Here is a 25,099-nt window from a genome sequence, read left to right as displayed (position 1 = left end):
GACCTCAAGGTATGTTTAGTGTTCTGTGAAAAGTAGTGTGCTAGTTATAGGAGCAAAAGACAGGAATTCTGGAAATCCCACATGATGTTCTCTTATGGTTTGGTAAATTTTGAAAGTTTCAGAAAATCAAGGTTGGCAGCAGGCTGAAACATAAAGATGATTTCTAAAACATTAAAACAGATTGTGTGCGATTATATACCTTATATCATGTTATTACTAAAGACTGAACCTTTCTTTTAATGAGTATTAAGACTGCCTTGTATCCTTAATTTCTTACCTGTGTCTTCGCTTCTTCCTTGACCCTGAATTTGACCTTTATAAAAGAAAAGAAAAAACATTTTTTTAAAGATTTATGTTATGATACATGGTCTTTCTTTACATTTTGGACTTTATATATAGTATATGAAAGGTTGTAAATAATATCATTTAACAATAACTGAATAATAGTACAATATACATGCTCAAGAAATAAAGAAAACCATTAAGAAAAGAAGTTCATTTTCCACTGAAAAGTGAGCATTTGTTATCCTGTACAAATAAGTCTTATTAGGACATTCCTGGAAAAATAGCGATATCTTGGCCTTACACTTCAAGAAAATATGATTCCTTTTCTAACAACAAGAGGCAGGTCAACTAGGCCTAATGATCTTATTATACAGAATTTGATAGTCCTGTTCATTTACCCAGCACAAAGTGCAAAGGTTATGTTACATCTGCTATGCCCGTCTGATACTGAATGTTTAACAAATATATTTTTCCAGCTTCTAAAGTAATAAGCAACAAAAAATGTAAATTAAGTAGAAAACTGAGCTATACACAGCAACTACAATTTTGCAGAAGACTACCATGGAAGAACTGAGGAAAGTTCCTTTATTGCAGTGGTAGCGCAAAATTAATTTTTTATAAACCGTCCCTGCCCACATCTTTAAAATCTTTTCAAACTCTACAAAACCAACGCAAATGATCTAACTACAGTGATCCAGACCTCACTTCTAAACTATATAACTACACCTACTAATTAACACCATTATACCACTGTCTGCACACACTAACCAATGGACGACAGAACACAGTGTCTCCATTGAGACAGATTATTGGAAAGAGATTTGGACCTCCTCCCAAAAATAACAAACTCTAAAGTACTGACTCACTGGTACATAGTCCCAGTTAGAATTGCAAAATGTGCACCAAATTATTCCCCCCATGTGTTTTTAAGTTTGTGGAGACCTATGCACATTTGGTGGGCATGTCCAGTGGGCACCAAATTTTGGCCCTCTATTTAAGGCATATTTTCAAGCCTCTTCCAGACCACACTATCGCCTGACCCACTTATAGCTTGTCAATAACCATCAATTAGAGACTACTTTGTCCCTATCCTACTGGACCCTACTTAGTACTCTATCAAACATTTAGGCTGGGTTCACACCTATGCGATTTGGATGCGGGGTTTAGCCGTATCTAATTTGCATTGCAGGAGAGTGTGACAGGCTCCCTATGGAGCCGGTTCACATATCTCCGTTGCGGCTTCGGAGAGCGCTGCACGTCTTTGGTTCCGTTTCAGGACCGGACTCAGGCACAGATTCATAGATCCTGATTCATCCCTGAAATGGAGAATAGGAACGCACAGCGCTTCTGTGCGATCCGCAGCCGCTTCCAGTGTGAACCGAGCCTTAAGAAGACCAGATTTTAGTATGATTACAAAGTTGAAAACTACTGTTTGGAATCTATATCACTGAAGCACTGTATTGCACACTTGAAATGTCAACCTCCACCTTGTTATTTTATACATTTGTCATATTGTACATATGTACCAAACATATTGTATCTTTTTTAAATAAAAATACTATAAAAGAAAAATGTTTTTTTTATTTTTTTTATGAAATGTTATTTTTATAAACATTCTCTTATTTTTGGTGTTGTATTAAAAATAGAGATTTGTAGACTGGCCACTAGTGGAAGCTCCCTGTCTTTGTAGACTGGCCACTAGTGGAAGCTCCCTGTCTTCTTTTTAGGAGATGAGGTATGAGTTCATATGGAGTGCATGGCTTTTTATGAATTAATCGACTCTTGCATTTTGAGAAGGAACAGTAAAGCATGACCATTATGTAGCAGTGCAAAGCAGGAAGAAGAAGCCATGTCACTGCTGAAACTGGAATCTGAATGCATGTCGAACAGTATTCAAAAAGACACAAATTTGAGCATGTTAAGATTTGAAGCTTTTTCCTGAGCAGATGAGACAAAGTCCCCATGTTTCATACAGTGCCTTCAGCAACAGACTTCACTACATTTCCCTATGCCAAGCCATTTTACTGCAGTGATACCTAAAACGACAGAATTTTGTATTCGCATAATTTGCATACCACCTATAAAGCATACACATATACCTGTGACTGAATGCCATTTTTATTTCTTCAAATCTGGCCATTTCAGCAGTTAAAAGATAATAACACCATTTCAGGGCTTTATAATTATCCATCTAACAGACTCACTTTACAGTTCGCCATTATACATTCTGATTGTAAAAAAAATTATGTAGTTTGAGGGACAACCTAGAAAATTTGTTTCAATTTGCACAAAGTCAGGCAGGCCCCAGCAGTAAATACAGTAATTGTTGCTACATCTAGAGGGAATACTGTAATTAAATCAGATAAATAGGTATCTTATGATACTCGTAATTATTTGTCAACTGCTTGGCCTTTTGAGCTGGCAGCATATACCACAGCTGAACAAGCTTTATGCCAGGTTGACCTCACCTGGACCACATCACCATCCTTCTCCAGAGCACACTGCTACCTCCTTTTGGAAACACTGCAGCAATTGTGATGTACAGACCCAACTTATGGAGCAAGGATTCGTTATGAAAACATACCTATTATAGTTTGAATTACAGTAAACAGCATATGTACTCACTATGGCAGGGCAGTATTTGTAAGCAAACAGAACATTCATGCCTTGACTAATGGTGGCCACATGTGCTTCAATAAATGATCAATTTTACAAATGATCTTTTACTATAGGAATAATTAATCTATAGTCATCAATCCATTACATCGATATGACACACCCAGGAAAGTGTATTTTCATCCATAATTGGGATATGACCATAACTTAAAATCATAAACTATCAATTGCCTCCCTGTTTCCACCATGTAATCTCGTAATCTGATCGATCAAAATACAATGGCATCCATGAACAAAGTATCTCAGTGCTGCCAGTTGATGCAAAATGATCAATAATATTTCGCCCTGGCCAATCAACTCAGCTTGATTAAATCTGATAAAAATCAAGTCTAAATTGATTGAAAGAGAAGTCATGGCTAATCTATTGTTTGTGGATTCAATCATTTTGGTAAAATCACACATCAATCAGATAAAAGAATCGAAGCCTGAAAGGACCATCATAAGTCATATTTATATAAACTACTAGAAATTACCAACAGCAGGAAAGTAACTTCTCTGCTAGCTATGGTTTAGCTTAGTTTATTTTCCTCAGTTTTCTCAGTCTGTTATAAACACCTTGCTACTATTTTATGAGAAACGAGCATACAGATTCAGCATTGGATCGATGCATTCACCTAGGTGAGTATAAAGGTTTATTTTTTTTTTAAAGTTCATACTCCTCTTTTAACATTTAATCACAGGTTTACTTCAGATGAAACAAACATATGAAGATTATGAAAAATTGTGACCCATCTTTAAAAATGGCTAAAAATATTTATCTGCTTTTCACAAGAAACCTGACAAGAAGAAGGGTATTATTTGTAGAGTCATGATAGTGATTACTGTGAGAGATTGTTACATAATTAGAAAATAAACTATTTGGTTCCAAACCTTTATATTGCACCACGTCTATCTAGTGACAATATTAGTACATATAGTATAAGTACATACATGGAATCCTACAACATAGAAACAGTTTTATATATATATGCATAGTTATGAGTGTCTTTTTTTTTTCTGCAAGAAGTAATATAGTAGTTACAGACAGATTTGGGAAACACCGATTTTCATGAATTCTGAAATAACATTACCTGTCTCTTTTGTGCTTTTTGCCACTTTTCTTCTTCTTTTCTTTTCGCACTGGGGATGAACTATCACAGCTGGAAATAAGAACAGATACTCAATTCTTACTTCTTTGTACTGAAAAAACAAGCGCACTACCCCGAATCAGTAATAATGACATAAAAACATAATTATTAGAATAAAAACAATTTTAATGAACAATCTCACATTTGGATTGGAGTGTTTTGCCACCTGAAGTCTAGGCTCTCAAGCTTCCTTTCTCTCTGCTTAATGTATCATCATTCATATTCAAACACTAAATGAATTTTGAATCTGACCAATGAATGTGATGAAGTAACTTTACTGAACTTAGTACTGTATTGATGCATTGATCGCAGAAGGCTTCTCTAATTGCCCCACCAGCAGCCACCTTTTAAAAGATGTCTCCTCCCTACTTGCATGCTCCATGCTCTTTACTGACCACAGTGACTGTAAAGTGATACTTACCTTGGTTATACTGGCATCACAGTCCTGCAATAAACACTGGTAAGAAAATTCCCAGATCACCAGATTTTTTAACAGATGGGAGTGGGGTGGACTGGTGCACTCCACCTGGATCAAAGACTTATAGGGTTAGTTCACCTTTACCATAAAAAACTGCCTATGCACATAAGGTAATCTGTACATGATACAAATCAAGCAGCTTTAACTAAAGTTGAATAATGCCCTTGCTATAGGTGTAGGCCATTTACGTACCTTATGAAGCTTGACTGGGAAACTTCTAAAAATTTGCTAAGAGAGACCTAGTATTACTGCTCATCTTAACCATCACAGGAATGAGCTCTCGAATACTGAGCTCACAGCTACTGCATCAGGTTAGAGAAAGCTCATATGAGGCGATTTAAATCAGAGAAAGCGCTCAGTCTTAAGATAGGGTTGGTGAGCAGTAACACTAGGCCTCTCTTAACAATGTCCTTAGCAACATCCTAGAAGGTTTCCAGTCAGACGTCATGAGGTATGCAAATGGCCTACAATTACAGTGCCTTGCAAAAATATTCACCCCCTTGGCATTTTTTCATGTTTTGTTGCCTCACAACCTGGAATTAACATGGATTACATGGGGCATTTGAGGATTTACATCATTTAATTTACAGAACATGCCCACAACTTTGAAGATTTTTTTTTTTAATTATGAAGCAAACAAATAACAGAAAGTCCTCATGTACACGGACGTTTTTACAGCTGCTTTTTTGAGCATTTTTTGCAGCTTAAAGACGCGTGTCCATGTTTTATCAGCTTAAAAACACCTGGCCATGTTAGTCTATGGCTTCATGCCCACCTAGGCGTTTTTTGAGCTGCAAATGGCATAGGCATTTTTAAGCTATAAAAAAAACCCCAGGACCAGTGCGTTCTGAGGCTCCAGTGTGAGACCTGTAAAAAGGCAAAAGGTGTTAAAGCGGGAGTCCGCCGGGACTCCGCGTTTTTTTTTTTTTTTAAAAGCCAGCAGCTACAAATACTGCAGCTGCTGACTTTTAAAATAGTGACACTTACCTGTCCAGCGCGCCCGCGATGTCGGCACCCGAAGCCGATCTCTAGATTGTCTGTCGGGTGCTGCCGCGCCATCTTGGGTATGGGAATCAGGAAATGGAGCCTTTCGGCTTCATTTCCCGGTTCCCTACTACGCATGCGCGAATCGTGCTGCGCAATAAGGACGGTCCCCGCTGCCTCTGGGATCTGTGTGTTTCCCAGCAGGCAGCGGGGCACTTGCGGAAAGGGGCGGGCACTTGCGGAAAGGGGCGTAATCTACGCCCCTTTCCGCAGAGAGCTATCCCGGAAGTGGGTGCAGAATACCTGTACTGTACAGGTATCTGCACCCCCTCCCCCCTGAAAGGTGCCAATTGTGGCGCCGGAGGGGGGGAGGGTTCCGATGAGCGGAGGTCCACTTTAGGGTGGACCTCCGCTTTAAACACGAATTAACACTGTGTTAAGCCTCGTCAGGTGTTTCTTTCTCTAGTCAAAATTAATGGTTCCCTATGGGAGCCCACTGATTTAAATAGAGGTTGTACCAGAAGTCAGATCAAGATGATCCAACTTGCAGTGCGACTTGTGTGCTGAGAATCTTGAAGGGGAACCCCTCAAAAATTGCTTGAGGTTCACCCCCTTCAGTCTGGTATGGATATTAAGGAGAATTTCCTATGCCGAAAAAACAGCGTGGGGGTCCCCCCAAAATCCATACCAAGGTGTTAAACACAAATTAATACTGTGCTAAGCCTCATCAGGCATTTATGTCTCTATTCAAAATAAATGGTTCCCTATGGGAGCCCATTGATTTGAATAGAGGTCGTACCAGAAGTCGGATCACTGCATTACAGTGGGAGAGAGCGTTGTGTCAACATCGGAAGAGAGAAGAGAGAAGACGACGACGGCGAAGACCGGGCCAACACTAGTAAAAGAGCTGGAAGAAGATAGCAGAGGAGCCTGGCAAAAGGTACTGGAGAGCGGAAGAAGAGGCAGAAGAAGTCGGAAGAGACCCCCGAAGTCGGAAGAAGACCCCCGGAGCTGTCTAATAAATTATTTAAAAAATCTGTGTAGTGTGTTTTTTTAATTGACACTTTTGCCCCAGGTTAATGGGTAGGGGTACGATGGACCCCTTACTCATTCACATAGAGTGGGGTGCCGGGATCTGGGGGCCCCCTTATTAAAGGGGGCTCACAGATTCCGATAAGCCCCCCGCCTGCAGACCCTGACAACCAACGACCAGGGTTGTCGGGAAGAGGCCCTTGTCCTCATCAACATGGGGACAAGGTGCTTTGGGGTGGGGGGCAGCAGGGCGCCCCCCTTCCCCAAAGCACTCACCCCTAATGTTGAGGGCATGTGGCCTGAAACGGTTCAGGAGGGGGGGTGATCGCTCGTCCCCACCGTCTTTCCTGACCGGCCAGGCTGCGTGCTTGGATAAGGGTATGGTATGGATTTTGGGGGACCCCATGCCGTTTTTTTTGTGTAGAAGTTCCTCTTAAGATCCATACCAGACCAAAGGGTCTGGTATCGTCTTAGGGGGGAACTTAACGCAAAAGATTCTCAGCACACAAGTCGCACCGCAAGTTGTATCATCTTGATCCGATTTCTGGTGCAACCTTTATTCAAATCAATGGGGCTCCCATAGGGAATCATTGATTTTGAATGGAGACAGAGAAACGTGGCTGAAAGCTAGCGCGGCTTAACATGCATTGAATTCAATGCAAAACGTGGAAAAAAATGCATTTTTAACACTGCTTTTTTCCTGGTGTCTGTACTAGCTTTACAGCCCATTTTTTAAAACCTTCGTGTGCATGCAGCCAAAAAGTCAATGTGCATAACTATTCACCCCCCTAAAGTCAATACTTTGTAGTGCCACCTTTTGCAGCTATCACAGCTCCAAATCGCTTTGGATTAGTCTCTATGAGCTTGCCACATCTAACCACTGGGATTTTTGCACGTTCATCCTTGCAAAACTGCTCCAGCTCCTTCAAGTTGGATGGTTTGTATTTGTGAACAGCAATCTTTAAGTCTGACCACAGATCTTCTATTGAATGGAGGTCTGAGCTTTGACTAGGCCCTTCCAACACATTAATCCCCTTAAAACTTTACCAGTGTGTTTTGGGTTATTGTCCTGCTGGAAGGTGAACCTCCTTCCTAGCCTCAAATCACACACAGAGTGGTACAGGTTTTGCTCAAGAATATCCCTGTATTTAGCACTCTCCATCTTTCCTTCAACTCTGCTGCCACCACCATGTTTCACTGTGGGGATGGTGTTCTTTGGGTGATGTGATGGGTTTGTTCCAGATATAGCTCCAGATATAGCATTTTCTTTAATGGCCAAAAAGTTCAATTTTAGTCTCATTAGACCAGAGCATGTTCCTTCATACATGCTTCCACATGCTTTTTCGTAAACTCAAAACTTGCCATTTTGTTTTTTGCTGAAAGTAAAAGCTTTCTTCTGGGCACTCTGCCATAAGCCCAATTCTATGGAGCATACAGCTTATTGTCATCCTATGTATAGATACTCAAGTCTCTTCTGTGGAACTCTGCAGCTCCTCCAGGGTTACCTTAGGTCTCTGTGCTGCCTTTCTGATTAATGCCCTCCTTGCCTGGTCCGTGAGTTTTGGTGTGAGGCTGTCTCTTGGCAGGTTTGCTGTTGTGCCATGTTCTTTCCATTTGGTTATGATAGATTTGATGGTGCTCCTAGGGATCATCAAAGATTTGGATTTTTTTTTATAACTTAACCCTGACTTGCACTTCTCAACAACATTGTCCCTTGCTTGTTTGGAGAGTTACTTGGTCTTCATGGCAGTGTTTGGTTAGTGGTGCCTCTTACTTAGGTGTTGCAGCCTCTGGGGTTGTTCAAAAAGGTGTGTATATGTAATGACAGATCATGTGACACTTAGATTGCACACATGTAGACATAATTTCACTACTTATATGACTTCAGAAGGTAATTGGTTGCACCAGAGCTTTTTATGGGCTTGATAACAAAGGGGGTGAATACATATGCACATGCCATTTATCATTTTTTTTATTTCTGAAAATAGTTTTATGTATATATTTTTCTAATTTTACTTCACCAACTTAGATTATTGTGTCCTGATCCATCACATATAATTCAGATTAAAAAAAAAACATTGAACTAAAGGCTGTAATGTAACAAAAGGTAAAAAGCCAAGGGGGTGAATACTTTTGCAAGGCACTGTATAGCAATCAAAGTTGCACAGTTTGTTTTATGTACAGACATTATGCCTTTAAGCCTTGAGCACACAGAGTGTGCTCCTTGTATGCATTTAAGGCCATTTTTTTTCATTTTGACTAGCGTATGTTATAGGCATACAGGTTAGTCTAACCTCATGGACTTTAGCTGCCATTATAATCTTAAAATAGAGGGAACTGTGTGTATTGCATGAGTTGCTAATGCATTTTTTATTATAGTGTATTGATAAATGTGGCTGTCAGTTTGTTTATGCAAATATGTCAGAAAAATATTATGTTAAAATATTTTAGTGTGTGTCCTACTTATGGCAAAGGCTTATTATTCATATTCTCTGAGCACCCATAAAATCCTAGGCTTGATGCAGAAGTAAAACGCAGAGCACTTTGATCATCGTAAGCATAGAAACCCATTTACAGTTTTCTTCCGATGTCTGTGTAATGGTGGATTGATACGTCTGTCCTATACTAAAGATACTACCAATCAGGTCTTCTTATAACAAAACTAAAACCCAAGTGGACAAGAAAACAAATGAAAAGACAAGCTACAACTTACTATAGTACAGTGTAGGTTCATGCAGGAGATATTTATACCATTCAGTAAGGACATTCACATTTTTTACATCACACCATTACAAAATTATTTTCTACAGCTTTGCTAAGCTACACATCTCATCCACTTCCAATAAATAAACTTCAAAAGCAACTGTATGCAAAATGATCAATAAAGATTATTGGCATGAATGGGGAGAGAAACCCTGTGTAAATAATTTTACATCTAGATCCATGCAACTTCTGACACCACTGGTTTGTGTCTTGGTCTCCCTTCACCAGGGATAGAGCTTATATAACTGTACAGATATGGAGTAGCTCTGCAATCAGGGGGATAAATGGCAAATAGCTGTGACTGGAAGTACCAAAGTACATAATGCTTGTAGTCTGCAATGAGTTTTGCCTTATTGCTACTAGTGTAGATACAAGGTCCAAATGCCAACAAATAAACTCATATAGAATAAACTTTATGATTTACAGAGCTGTTTGTGAATTACATTTCTCATCTGCTCTGCTGCTCAGCTGATCTCCATCTGATCATTAGGTATTGGGGTTCTGGATTTTTTTCTACCCTGTCTGGTTGTGTCATGGCAGATGTTTAATACCTTCATGATGGCTTCAACAAATAAAATATTAAAAGTCAGCTCCTTGGCAGAGCTAGCTTTGAGAGAAGAATGCTTTGAGAGAAGAATGCTTTAAAGTAATTTCAACTGCTGAGAAAAAAAATGCTATAGGCAGGTGCTAAACTATGAAGTTCCCTAAAAGCAAATTAAACCAAGCACATCATTTCCAAGGAATTAAAATGGCATATTCATGCTTTTCTGTCTTTTCTCTACATTTTAGGTCCCATAAAAGTCTTCCATAAGCATGATGGATGTTGTGAATTAATGCCTTTCTAAATTACAACCTAAAGTCAGAAACGTTTCCAGCTACTTGTGGTATGCGAGTAAGACTAAAAACCACATTTGAATCCTAATAACAGAAAAAAAGAACTCGGTAAGACAAGTAACATGCATTCTCTTTATAACATATTTATTATATAAATTATGTAAAGATAACTCTAGTCAAAAAACAATAACAAGCCCCTTGAAGCAGATATATTGGCTAGTGCCTACCATTTTTACGTGAAACCACTCTTTGATTCTTCTATGCTATACTTAAACTGCTTAAGCCTTAAAACTGAAAGGACCTTTCTGAGCCTGAAACATGCCAATACTCCTGATGTCAATACACCAGAATGCCAATATTCCTAAAATGTCTTAAGACCACTTTAACACATTGTAAGTCATTACTTAATAAGTCTGAATTTTGGCCAAAGCCATGAAAAGGAAGGGCCTCTAACCCTGAACCCTGTCCAGGGTGCAAGGCACTCAATTTTCTATCTAGGAAGAAGCTGGAACCAGCCGGAGCCTGTCCACCAAGTACTTGGTGAAGGGCTCTCCCAAAGAGCGACCCCTCCGATTGGGTAGAGGTAAAAAGCCAAAGGCTACAAAACCTACCCCTGACATCAGGACAGACCCCAATAACCTGCACCATCATTGCTGTGTATAAATAAAGTAAAACAACAACAAACACATGTGCAGTGCAAAGTGCTGGTGAAAGATAGCACATACAAAAAAAGTTCCATGTGGAATACCCACAGAGGGCCTTCCAGACAATATAAAAACCGCTCTAGCTGGCCAAAAGGCCTGTGAAGAAGATACTGTGCAAGTAAGCATCAAATGACATGACCAAGTGCCAATAAAAACAGAGTAGGGTCCCATACCCATAGTCATTTTCTGGCATCTCTGTTTTGCCACTCCCAGGCGGCACATCACCAGGTATTTCTTGCACCACCCAGCCCTTGGCAAGACAAATGCCCAGAAAGGCATTAGAACAAGGGACAAGCCTGGTGCACCAAGCCACATTCAGAATGGGAGGAAAAGGATCCCTCCCACCACATTACATCAGATAAAATACTAACTGCACTGCCCCTCCAAGAACAAGAACAAGATACTACACTTGATCTTAGTGATAAGGCTGAGAAGAAGATACCAAAGAGGATACCGATACCTGGAGAAAGGGGGGAGTTTGTCAACTTTCATCAATCACTTGGACATGATTCTCCACCAGGCCATCCTTAAAGGTGAGATGGGACCAGCAGGCAGGCCTTGTGGACTTAAGTTATCACAGGGGTACAATACTTAGCCACCATAATGTTGAAACTTCAAACTAGAGACCAAAACAATGCACTGACCTATTTTAAGCTAATCAAAATAAATGAAGATGAAGAGGTCCTGTTAGCCACAAAGTCTCAAAAAACAACAATCCCACAGGTTCTGAGCAATGTCACAATGGTGCCTCCATGTATTCAGCACAGACCTTTCTGGATGCCGCAGAAAATAAAGAAAGTGAAATGCCTCCTGCCCGTGAGGCCCTAAAGCAAGTGACAACAGATGGACCATTCACAATCCATCTTTCAGCAACCCTTCCCCGAGATTCAGTCAGTAGTACAAGTGGTAGAGACCCAGGCAGGGATGCAACAGTTGATCACCAACCATAAAGTAGGCAATGACACCCTAACTTAGAAGACCTGCATCTGACATGGGAACAAGCTTGAAAGACAGAAGATTCTCAGCTGAGTCTTACAACTGTGGGTACACTGGGCACTACTGAGCGCAATGTCCAAAATAAAGGCATTCTTGGAATGTAACAGAGGAAGCTTGTCAGCCATTCCAGGATATATTACCAGCAAAGCCATCTGTAAACTTCAAAGAGTGTGTTAGACCTTTAGGCTGAAATGCTAAGGGTCCATTCCTTCTAGTGAGTAAGGGGCACAAGTGCCACTTTTCACAGTTTGATTTTTTGTAGAACTACAGCATTTTGTTGATTTTTAGTTGAGAACGGAACACTTTATAAGAAGAAGGTCCAGTGAGAAATCCATTAATTTTGGGATGATATATTTATAATTGTGTCACAGAGTGTATTTGTTTTACTGACAGTATAATTATATTTCACTTTTTAAGGACTATATATTTTTTCACTTATTAGTTATATATTTTTTTATACTGCATGTGCTGTTGTATATTTTTGTAAAGGATTGTTTAGGTGTTTAGCACTTTAAGCAGCAGCAAAAGGATTTGACCACAATTCCTTAGTGCGAGTTTCCTATGATTTCAATAGATTTTATTGTCTTACATCAAGAATATTATATTGACCTCAGCCTTAAAGGAGTCCTTCTAGCTTCTGAAACCTTGCAATCTTGTTTGTGACTTTGATGAAAGATAGTAAATCTATTAAACTGGATTTGAAGAGTTGGTGATATATGTGCACAGTATATTCATCACAACAACATCTGTCATTCACTGTTAAAGTTTCCTCAGCTTTTGAAATAATTAAACCTCTCTTGTTATTTTCTGTCTTATGTTTGTTTGGGAAATTGTTGAGCATGTATAGTATTTTTCAATTGAAAATATAGTGTGTGCATGTATAGAACGGAGAGTCTATATATACAGTGTATCCAGAAAGTATTCACAGCGCTTTACTTTTTCCACATACAGCCTTATTCCAAAATTGATTAAATTCATTATTTTCCTCAAAATTCTACAACAATACTTTATATTGACAATGTGAAAGAAGTCTGTTTAAAAATCTTATAAAAAAAAAATTTAACAAAAAATCACATGTACATACAATAAGTATTCCCAGTTTTTGCTAAATACTTTGTTGAAGCACCTTCGGAACCATTTACAGCCTTGAGTCAATGGGGCACAGCCCCCCTAATCCATGCACCCGGCCCCTAATGCAAGGCATGGATTTCAATTTTTTTCAAGCACCTGATTAGAGCTTGAGGCTCTAGGCCAGTGAGGGGTGGGAGTAAGAGAGTGGAGGTTTATTTGCCGCCCCCCCCCCAAAAAAATGGAGCACCAGTCGTCACTGCTTACAGCTGACCTATAAATGTTACAGTGAGAGAAGTAAGCAATATGTATTAAAATTAGTGCTATCCTCTTACCAATAGCGATTTGTTTTAAATATTTAATCTATAAGCGACCTTTTTACCCCCAGCAAGCTCTAGCAACTGTTATATAAGTTCATACCTTGCATTAGATTATCCTAAGGTATACCCTTTTATACAAACCTAGATATAACAATCCATTAAACCAACGAAAAAAATACCTGCCAGCAATGGAGAAAACTATTATCTGCTGCAATAATCCAACAACTAGTTTAAATTTATAAGTTCAAATATCCACAAGCTGTCCAAAAACTGTCAAACCATAATAACTATGGCAGATGCTCTTATGAATAACTATACTTCAGCATTTAATTACTCCAAGAAAACAGTTTTGACACTATTTAATGTCTATCACAAATAGCTTTAAAAGTACATCTTCAGCTATCTTAAAATACTCATAGTTTAAGGCTAGTGAGTGATATCATCAATCATTATGTTCCATTTTACCAGTCTCATACACACTATTAGATTTTCTGAAGATGTTTGTCTTCAGATTTGCCAAAACCATGTAATATGAGGTCAAACCTTAAGAGTTTCAATTTGTATGCAATCAGACAGGCCCTTGCATTACATGGTTTTGGTAAATCTGAATACAAAATCTGCAGAAAATCTAATAGTGTTTATGGGGCCTTAGATGTTGTATTTTATCTGTCAAATGAAAGATATAAACATATTCAGCCCTGAACAAGCATAACCAAGCAAGATAGGAAACAAAGACAATATACAAGATAATCATTTTCCAGTGCTGTCTTGCACTGTCAAACTTGCCTGGAAGTACTTTATTCCTATTTATGGTTCCCTGGGAGCTAATGGATATACATTTCTACAAAGGCACAGCTAGCATTAAAACACTTTTCTAATAACCTTGTTAGGGGTTAGAATTTCTACCAGGATGTTATAGCTGTCGTTTTTACCACTGGGAGACTTGGCCTCACTTTTTGTCCCCGTGACAAGTGTCTCCTTGACTGAAAGGAAATGATCACAATGGAGGCACAGCAATGACAGAGGTTCTAACCCTTTCCCACTCCATCCTTTACCAGAAATACATTTGGGATAAAGTTGAGCTTCAATGCTGTTTCCACACAGCCATTTTCTGCAGGCTTTGGTGACATAGCATAAAGGATCACACACCACAAATACAACAGACACCTTGCAAAGCTCCTTACACTTAGAAGTGTATTAAACCCAAATGCAAACATTTATTATATTGCATCTTACTAATTCTTAGATGTAAAGGCTGCATTTGTTTCCTTTTTAGTCTTTCTTTATTTTTAAGCTTTCTTTTCTTCTTTTATTTTCATCTGATGATCCAGCCAGTGAGTTTGTTGTTTTTCAAAAGAACAAACTCTCTTCCAGATGTAAGTTATCAGTTTACAGGGTATAGACAAACCATTTAATACTGACAGGGGTGCTTGCAATGATAATCTTGTATTTATTTATGTAAAACCTTTATCCCAATAGGTAAAAAAAAAAGTTTTCTGTTTCTGACTGATTCTAAAGTGTGAGCTTGAGTTTGGCTTCAATTTGTTTGTGTATTTAAATTTGCTAGTACAATAAACCCTATTCTCTCACTGGATTGACAATGCTGTTGTCTGCTGTGCCCCCCGTGGGCCTTCATCCAGAGTTATGTCTCCCTAATAAAGGAGGTGTGTTACTGGCCAGGACACCTGGTAAAGCGGGGGGGGGGGAAAAAACTAAAAAAGCAAACAAATGCAGCCACTACATCTAATGACTGGTAAGCAGCAACATTTTTGGTTTGGGGTTTAATACTGCTTTAAAAGCAAAGTACCAAATTTATAGTATCCAATGCAAATTCATAACTGATGACTGATTTATATCAATAGCATGCTTACTTAATATAAAAGAAAAAAAGTCACATATGTTACACTCACCTTGCTTGCTTATTGGAGATAAACGATAAAAAAAAAGTAGAAATCTTTAGCATATCCCTTATATATAATGGCAAGATTTATGTGCAAGGCTATTTATTGACTGACATTCTTAGTCACTTTTTATTCATGTCTAGAGATAGCATCCTTCCACTCATCTAAAAAACTAATTAGAAAAAAAATCAGGCTACTGCATTGCAGTGAGGCAGTAATAGCTTCTAAATGTTGCCAATTTATCATTAGCTTCTCCTGGTGGCTCTGGTCCAGCAGGTTAGCCTGATTAAGTGCAGACATACAGCGAACACTGAGAGATGGATAAGAAATCTACTCACCGACTCCTTTTATGTCCAGATTTCTTCTTCTTTCTTTTCTTTGGGGGAGGTGATATTGAGCTGCTCAGTTTTCTGTGGGCCCTAAGAAATATAATTCATACATAAGTACTCTTTGCTTTATAGTGACTTTAGGACAACTTAAATATATACAAGGGGCATTCAAGTCAAAACAGGACTTTTCAGTTTATAAAATAAAATAACAAATTTTAAGGAGTGGAAACTGCATTTATTTGTAAGCATACTCCCCTGCTACATTTATACACTTATCCCAGAGTTTAACTATCCGCTGATCATCCGCTGATGACATAACATGCACGGAACCATGTGACCAATGGGACGTCACCCACGTCCTCCGTTTATCCTCATGGGATATTATTGATGTCTGCTTTATCACCTTAGCACTGAGGAACAGTGCCTGACTTGTAAGTGAAATCATTATCTTAATAAATGCTTTTTATTTTACCCAATGGAGAGCACTATATTGTACCATTGTCATTCTATGTACAAATTTATCGGGGCTTTGGTCAGGACATAGAGGATCTCATGTTACTAGCATACACCTGTCTCCAGCGATCCTCCCATCCAGCAGACCAGTATACATATCCTTGTGAAGGGACTGCTTGTGTGACCTGACTGATATACTCAGGGGTTCACACTTTGAGGTGAGTGGTTAGGATTTGCTGTTGGTGGAGGCCGTCACATGATCACCTTGTCTGTTATCCATAGGACCACCATTTATGGACACTTGATGGTGCTTTTCTATCACTGACTTTTTATCATAATTTCTTGCCTTATTTGTTCTGTTTGTTTGTCCATGTGCTGCACTGCTTTTATTATATTTAACTTATGCCTGTAAAGTTCGGGATAGAAAGTTTAGTCAGTACGCCTAAACCATCCTAGGACAGATAGCTTCACTATATATATATATATATATACATATATATTAAATTATATAGAGTATGGGATAACTAGTTCAGTCTCAGTCTTTGCGGATGACACAAAGATAAGCAGAGTAATAACCTTGCATCAAGACAGAAAATTTGCAGAACAACCTAAACATAATAAAAGAATGGGCAGACAAATGGCAAATTAGGTTTAATGTGGAGAAATGTAAAGTAATGCACTTGAGATCAAAAAACATTAATGAAAAATATTCACTAGTTCGAGAACACCTAGGTGGATTAAGAATGGAAAAGGATCTAGCGGTGCTAATAGAAAGATTTGTCTCTTGTGCAATTTCACGACAGGTTATGTATAGATTATCCAGGATTAGACGTATCACACGCTGAATGTTCACAGGAATGACTGCTGTGAGCTGGGAACCACCATGGCCGGGATCGTCACTTATGGATGTACAGCCATCTTTGAAATGTTTGCACCATTCAAATGTCTTACAAGTGTCTTACAAATGTACTGTGCTGCACTGTACTGTGCTTGAAGTCTTCTGTAGATATCCGCAGCTTTTAAGCCTTCATTCACAAGAAACTTCATCACCACACACTGTTCTGTGCACGCACTAACACTGCTGTCTGCCATCTTAACACTCTCTGGACTGGCCGGCAACATGTGCGCTGCCTATTAGTAATAGGACACACTTGCTACTTACCACTGCATGTAGAACCACCATGCTAGCATCCCTTTTTATACCTGTAAAATTAAATGTCCCGGTTTGACTTGAATGCCCCTCGTAAATCAGTTGACATTGTTGATCTGCCTATAAACATGCTAGCTGCCTAGCTGTCAGGGCTGGATTTCTGCATAGCTAACATGGACAGTGGCTTTGAGTGGCAGGGCTGTCAGTGGTGGCACACAGCCACCCACATATCACGTTGTTGACTGTCAGTATCAAAACTCTGTTTAAAAGATATGGTTCTAGACTGTGGCCCTGACTGCAAATCTGCTGAGTCCACATTTTTACTGCCCCTGATAGTTTACATTTATTTTATAGAGTAGTGTATTGTGCTCCTAAAGTTCACTCTGCCAGAGTCTAAAAACTACAAATGAACTGTTAGTAAAGACGTAAATCAGTTTTTACACTCTTCTAGTTGTTGTCTTTAGGTCTACTGACAAAGAGTGGACAAACTCGTTTAATGTCTCTGCTCAGAGGCTTGGTGTTTTAAGGTGGCTATGACAAATGATCTTGTGAGTGTGATGGCTAGCCAAGCCAGAAGACTGTGGTAGAAGCGGGGCACCACAAGAAAGTTGGACAAAAAAGCCAAAAAGTATAAATCCAGCCTTGTTAGCCACAATGCTGATCCAATGCCTTCAATACTTTCAGAGACTAAGGTCAAGCATACAGATCAGGAGTTCTGACTTTCTTGTTCTGGGTCATTAATTATGAACATTGTGAAGGCACAGAATCATAATTCCTAGCAAGAAAAACTATTTAATAAGTCAAAGAACAATTTGCAAAGCACAGAAAGCCCTAATAGCCAATCAGAAAGCATATTTCATTTATAAACCCCCAAACGACACTCTAACTTTATAAAGTGTTATACTCTGACTCTTGCAGCTTAGTACATTGAACAGATCTCCATTAATTAATTTGTGAAAAAGCACCTATCTATTTCACCTTCCTTATTTCATTTTTACAAAGAAATATTTTACGTTTTAAACAAAATTTCTCTTTAAATCAGTTTGCAGAACTGCAGCTACCATTTGCACCTGAGTAAAACCTATCCTATATATATATATATATATATATATATATATATATATATATATATATATATATCAGCCCTCAAAATTTCCACTCACCTGCTCGCATTTGGCGAATGGAATTTAGCAGAGGGCGAGTGTGGAGCAAGGGCAGGCTGAGCTGACAGTTTCCTGGCTAATCGCTTCTGGCAGAAGTGGTATGGCCCTCAGAGTGGCCCGGAGGGGGGATTCCCTGCCCCCCCTAAAGCGCCCTCATGTCCTTTAAAAAAGGCTGCTTCCAGAAGTGATCAGCCAGAAGACTGTCAGGAGGATCTAGCGGCCAGATCGTGCAAAGCGGGAATCTCCCGAGACACATCGTGTATAAGAATAGCCACATTGTCAAACGAAATCCCACCTCCTGGACCGGCATTGGACCAGTGTGCTCTCTATTAGAGTAGCCAGTCCAGGGGGTGAGATTTCGTTTGATAGCGTGGCTATTCATATACAAGATGTATCTCAACGGGAAATTTCTGCTCTGCATGGTCTGGCCGACAGATCCTCCCGATTCCTCCCTGCTGCACTTTTGGTCAATGATAGGCTGCATTGATGGGCATTAATATACTGCACTGATGGACAATGGTAGGCTGCAGTAGGCTGCATTGGTAGGCAAAGGTAGGCTGCATTGATGGGCAATAATATACTACACTGATGGGCAATGGTAGGCTGCATTTATGGGCAATAATATACTTAATTGATGGGCAATGACATGCTGCAATTATGGATACTGATATTCTGCACTTATGGGCAATGATAGACTGCACTGATGGCCGATGATATGCTGCACAGATGGGCAATGATATGCTGCACAGATGGGTAATGATATGCTGCACAGATAGGCAATGATATGCTGCACTGATAGGCAATGATAAGCTGTACTGATGGGCAATGATAGGCTGCATTGATGGGCACTGATATGCTGCACTTATGGACAATAATATGCTGTAATTGATAAAGTCACGAGGTTGTGACGCAACGCGTCAGGGAAGGAGCTAGGTGTTACACATATCACTTCCGGTCGCGGCCGAGACCGTGAAGTTCGTGTTGCTACGAATTCGCTGGTATCTGCTTACATGTAAGTGAGGATATTGATTTATTAAAGTTATGTTTTGATACTACACATGGGAGCCCCCCTTGTCTTTCTTCCATTCCCTATGTACTACCAATTTTAACTGGATGTATTTGGAGAAATTGGGGAAGTGATAACCGTATACGTACAGCGGTATATATCTGAGGCTGGACGGATAAGGACGGAGTAGCATCTGTGTACATACAGCGCTTTTATGCTATATATTTGAGGTGAGAGGCTGGGGGAAACTGGTGGTGCACAAGTTGGGCACTGAAGTTTGCAGTGGATTGTCACGCATTGGAAGCCACTTTATATTTTTTGCATGGACTTTGCTGTATGGTCACCAATTATTTGCATGGACTTTATTTGATGATCACCATTTATTATAGCATTTTGCACATTATTGCTTATTTAGCATCTTCATTTTTTATATTCTGTACTTTGGAATGAGTTTCACTTATGATTTTTGATTATTTATGCACGTATATGATTATTAATTTTTTATTCTACATTAGATGTAATATATTTATTGTTCTATCATTGCACATCACATCACTATAGTGAGGTGGATTCACCTTTGCACTTTTAGTCTGCAATTCATTTGCAGTTGTTGCACTTTAGTAAATTATTTATTTTGTTTTATTGTTTAGGTAGCGCCGCATATATTCATTTTACTTAAAAATGATGGGTACTGATGTGGCTGCACTGATATGCTGTACTGATAGGGCTGCCCTCATGGGCACTGATGAGGCTGCACTAAATGGCCACTGATGAGGTGGCATGGATAGGATAAGCTGCCTGGATGGGGCTGCACTGATAAGGCAGAACTGATATGCTGCACTGATGGGCAATGATGAGGTCGCACTGATGGCACTAATAAGCTGCACCAATGGGCACTGATGAAGCTGCACTGATAAGGCAGCATTGGTATGCTGCGCTGATGGCCACTGATGAGGATGCCCTGATGGCCACTGATGAGGCGATGGACTGGCCAAGCATTTCTCCAGACCTAAACCCTATTGAGCATCTGTGGGGCATCCTCAAACAGAAGGTGGAGGAGCACAAGGTCTCTAACATCCACCAGCTCCGTGATGTCTTCATGGAGGAGTGGAAGAGGACTCCACTGGCAACCTGTGGAGCTCTGGTGAACTCCATGCCCAAGAGGGATAAGGCAGTACTGCATAATAATGGTGGCCACACAAACTATTTACACTTTGGGCCCAATTTGGACATTTTCACTTAGGGGTGTACTAACTTTTGTTGCCATCGGTTTAGACATTAACAGCTGTTAAGTTATTTTGAGGGGACAGCAAAGTTACACTGTTATACAAGCTGTACACTACTTTACATGGTAGCAAAATGTAATTTCTTCAGTGTTGTCACATGAAAAGATATAAAATATTTACAAAAATGTGTGGGGTGTACTCACTTTTGTGAGATACTGTATATATATTTTTAACAGAACAAGTACTACATTTATAAATTGATACTGTTTTCTTGCAGCTTAGTGGATCATGCAGAACCTGTGCTGCTCATAGTCAAGATCAAACTGATCAGTGCGAGCCAGGGACCAGGTTGCTCAGCTGAAGGTCAATGTTCTTATATAATAAATAAAGCACAGCACAATTATTGCTTCCATTCTTTCTGCCATGTGTGCATTGTTTGTGATATTGCTGGACCTCCGCTGTGAGTGGTAGGCAACCTCGGCCATCCAGCTGTGGTGAAACTAGAAGTCCCATGAGACATTGCAAGACCCTGAAAGTCACAGGTATGACTCCTAGAGGCAGACGCATGATGGGAGTTGCAGTTTCACCACAGCTGGAGTGCTGAGGTTGCCTATCCACGGCCTAAGTGTTGTTATAAACTGCATATTTATACTACATTTAATTCTTTCTGTTTCTTCAGTACTTTTTGTTTCACAACTCTTTGTTAATATGATTTATCATCTGAACAGAAAGGAACTATATTTCCCTCACTGATATTAATTAATATCTTAGAGAACACCTCTTGTTACTGTTAATAGTCACTGAAATTCCATTCAGGAGGCTATTCTCTGCTTAAAAAATAAAAATAAATGCTGTTTGTATGTGAAGCACACGCAATTACCTTTATGCCTAGGGGAGAGCTGTCAATTAGGAATGTTGCCTAACTATGTTACAGGTGATGTGTTGCCACAATAATTAGCATGTGCATGTGGATTACCCATTTTTTGGCTGTAAGTTCTGACATAGCATTGCATCTTGGTAGAACTCACATTTGTGGAATTATGTCACTTCTTTTCTGTGTAAATTAGAGTCCTAAAAATGTTGACAGCTCCATTAGTCCCTGAAAGCCTCACGCTTTGCTGGGTCACACATGGCCACATTGGCCCTACAGATGTCCTTCTTTGCACTACTCAGCATCTAAACACAGTATATAAAGCAATCATATTGGGGGGGGGGGGGGGGTTAAAACAATTCTTTAGTACTTTGTGTAGAAAACTTCACACTAACCTGTTTGTAGCAAAGCACTGATTCTATCTCACATTGCTATATGTATGGAGAAACACGTCCCCTTCTGCCTGCTGTGGTTCCTTCCGATGACCCTTACATTTCTTCTATATCCTGCAGGGACTGGGCATCAGCAAAAGGAACCACAGCAACTAGTGGAGGAATCTACTATTCACCACAACAGTGGTGTCAGTGACAAAAACGCGGCTACATAGCAAAGTAACGGGAAAAAGATTTCCAGACACATATAAAGCTATTTTCTTTAAAAGAGCTTAAGATCCATCAAAATGAATGCATTTTTTTTTCTCTGGAAAATCTTAGACTTTCTGCAGAACATTGTAATGCCCTAGGATAGTTATATCGCAGTATTTGTGTTTGCCAATCATCATCATGCAATACCACCTATAGCTGCTAAGAAAGAAGGAGATTCCACTGCCAACAGTTCCACCTGTAGCTTTCCCTTTCCTAAGGCATGGTTGCTGTATCATCCTTCTGTAATAACCCATCAATAAAGGCCTTATCCCCCCTTTACGGTGCTTTTATTTTTTACCCTACCCCAAAAGGTAAAGTATGTTAGGAAAAAAAGGGAGCCTTACTCACAAAAAAACTGTTAAGTGCTTGCAAGGGAGATATCCAATGGCTTGCTAGACTCTACACATACTTGAGGAGGAGATACAAGCATTAAGTATTCATTCACAACCAATTCTGCACTGTTTTGATGCATGAATCTTGATAATTCTGCCTCATTTTAGGTTATGTTAGGCCACTGTATTGTAAGCATCCAGATGCTAGTATCTTCAAATGCTAGAAGATTTTTTTATTTTTTTATTTCCATTTCAAACATACTAGAATATTCTATTAATGACCTATTCAATCCAATGGATTGGTTAAGATGTTTCCATGCTCTCACATTTCCTAAATGGGTATCTCCAAGGAATACAAATTCTGTATCTGCTTTTCAGTCTGTTTTTTTCAATAGGTTTCCTCTTCAATACCTTCGCTCAATCTCGTTTTTCTCTTTCATTTTTTTCAAAAGTCAAATTCTTCCACTCCCAGTCCAGCCCTCCTTTCTATTCTGCTTATCCTTTAACGAGCTGCATTAATAATGAAAGTTATTACACGGCAGAGGGCAGCCATTTTTCAGCATTTAAAGCATTTAATCAGAGCCCGTTAAAAATCAATCATCTTCAGTGGCACATAGTGAACGGATTTATCTCATCTCCCCTGTGACCAGCAATTTGCTGCTTCAGTTCCTGCATCTTACCAGCAGACATTAAAAAAGCCATCTTCAATGGTCAGAAAAGAGCAAATTGTCTTTGTGACCTGTTTACCTCCATTGTGTGCTCGCAATGATGTAGTACGGAGAATGAAGCACTTGGTTATAAAAGTTATATACCATGTCATGTATGCACATGGCTATTATTACTGCTGTTGAGTGGTTAACATTGAAGCAGTTGTAATCGCAGGAGCAAAATGTCAAAGCCTAATGGCCTTATTTAATAAAGGGTGCTTATTCTTTACTGCTAATTCATAAGTACAATAACCAATAGCATACTGGGACAATCTGTTTTGTCACGGCCTAGCTTCAACAGAGTAGGCTCATATTGGCTGCAAAAGGTTGTAGCCCTTAAGAGTAAGGTAGGTTTGGTTTAAGGTTATTGAGCAATTGAATAGGACATCTATAATAGTGGTGGTCTAAAAGGGTGACATTTTTCACACATGCAGTGCTTTACTAGAGTAAGGTGTGGTGCAGTAAAGTCAAGTGAACCTGGTGACTTCAAAACCAATCATGCAGAGTGGAATTTCTCCTTCACAAGACTAAATGATCAAATAATAAACGCTTAACTTTACCTGACTTCATTGACATAGGACACATGGGCATGGATCTGCTAGTGTTAAAATGAATGCAAAGTCAATTTTTTTCTTTAAAATAACAAACATGATATAAGTACCTTCTCTGCACAATGGAATGCTTCCTATTGCAGCACACCTTCTGGCTTGACCTCGAGCCGCGCTCACTGCATTCCTAGACACAGACAATGCAGCTTAGCCCTGTCCCCCACTCCCTCGTCACAGGATTTGACTGACAGCAGCAAGAGCCAATGGCTACTGCTGCCTCAGCAAAGCGTGGGAAGAGCCGCTATGGTTACAGCGATGGGTCAAGCGAAGTAAATGTTGTGGGAGGGGGGTAGATAAATATTAAAACATTTTTTACTGTATTGGTATAGTATATGTTATCCTGATTTGTATTTTTTGATGGGCTCTGCGTAGCTAACAATACTGCTGCCATCGCCGTGTTAGATGCCATTTTGTTGTTTTGTTTGCGTAGTTTAAAAATGAAAACTACAAATAAACACCTTTAACCACTGCATACAAAATGACGTTCCCATATTTTGATGCTAAATACTGGGGTTATGCCAGCAGCTAGCTGACATAACTCAGCGTTTTCAGAAATGCCGTGCATTTCCCTTTAAGATAAAAGTGGCACATTCGCAGCAAGATCACTTTCATCAGCGACGGGACAGGTGCTCACCCCCCTCCCACCACATTCTGGTCATCTCGCTGATAGCGTCCTCTCCAGTGGATGCCTGGTTGTCGACCGAGGGGAAGATGGCCCCCGCTCGAACCCACAGCATGGAAGGGTGGAAGCGACGTCAAACGTAACTTCCGCCCATAGCTCTTAGAGGAGAATTTTTTTATTTTTTATTTCTCAAGTGACTTTTTTTTTATTGCATTTTAGTGTAAATATGAGATCTGAGGTCTTTTTGACCCCAGATCTCATATTTAAGTGGTCATGTCATGCTTCTTTCCTAGTACAAGGGATGTCTGCATTCTTTGTAATAGGAATAAAAGTGACCCATTTTTTTTTTTTTAAAGACAGTGTCGAAATAAAAAATTTAAAGTAAAATAGATAAGAAAAAACCTTTTTTATTTTAAAGCAAACTATCCTGACGAGCTTACATGCAGAAGCGAACGCATACATGAGTAGCGCCCGCATATGAAAATGGTGTTTAAATCACACATGTGAGGTATCACCATGATCGATAGAGTGAGAGCAATAATTCTAGCCCTGGACCTCCTATGTAACTCAAAATTGGTAACCTGTAGAAGTTTTTTTTTTCCTTCAATAATTTTTTATTTAGGAATACAGAAGAAGAAAGACAAGAAAATTCACATGTACATTTGCTTGGGGTACACACATGTCAAATCGTAACATATATAAAGTTATACACGTAAGAACAGTTAATGAGAATACGATCTTAGAGATAATTGAATGAAACAGGGTGGGTTAGGGAACTGAGGTGAGGGACATATATCTTTAGATAAATATAATGGAGTGT

The 25,099-nt window shown here is 39.4% G+C and overlaps 1 protein-coding gene across 1 annotated transcript in view; it reads right to left on the bottom strand.

Annotated features, from left to right (window-relative positions):
- The window catches only part of SRRM3 (serine/arginine repetitive matrix 3), a 577,610-nt gene that overhangs the window by 96,446 nt on the left and 456,065 nt on the right, over nucleotides 1-25,099 (bottom strand). Inside the window, exons 6-8 of the mRNA XM_077482193.1 lie at nucleotides 15,507-15,587; nucleotides 4,032-4,100; nucleotides 278-313 (exon numbers count right to left, since the gene is read on the bottom strand). Of these exons, the coding sequence (XP_077338319.1) occupies nucleotides 278-313; nucleotides 4,032-4,100; nucleotides 15,507-15,587 (186 nt within the window). The remainder of the gene's footprint in view (nucleotides 1-277; nucleotides 314-4,031; nucleotides 4,101-15,506; nucleotides 15,588-25,099) is intronic.

The sequence above is a fragment of the Lithobates pipiens genome, unplaced genomic scaffold, assembly GCF_037356315.1.
Source record: "Lithobates pipiens isolate NorthernLeopardFrog02 unplaced genomic scaffold, aLitPip1_a1.2 Scaffold_16, whole genome shotgun sequence".
Taxonomy (NCBI): Eukaryota; Metazoa; Chordata; class Amphibia; order Anura; family Ranidae; genus Lithobates; species Lithobates pipiens.
Note: the sequence above shows the minus strand (reverse complement) of the source record. Positions and strands in the feature narration are given on the sequence as shown.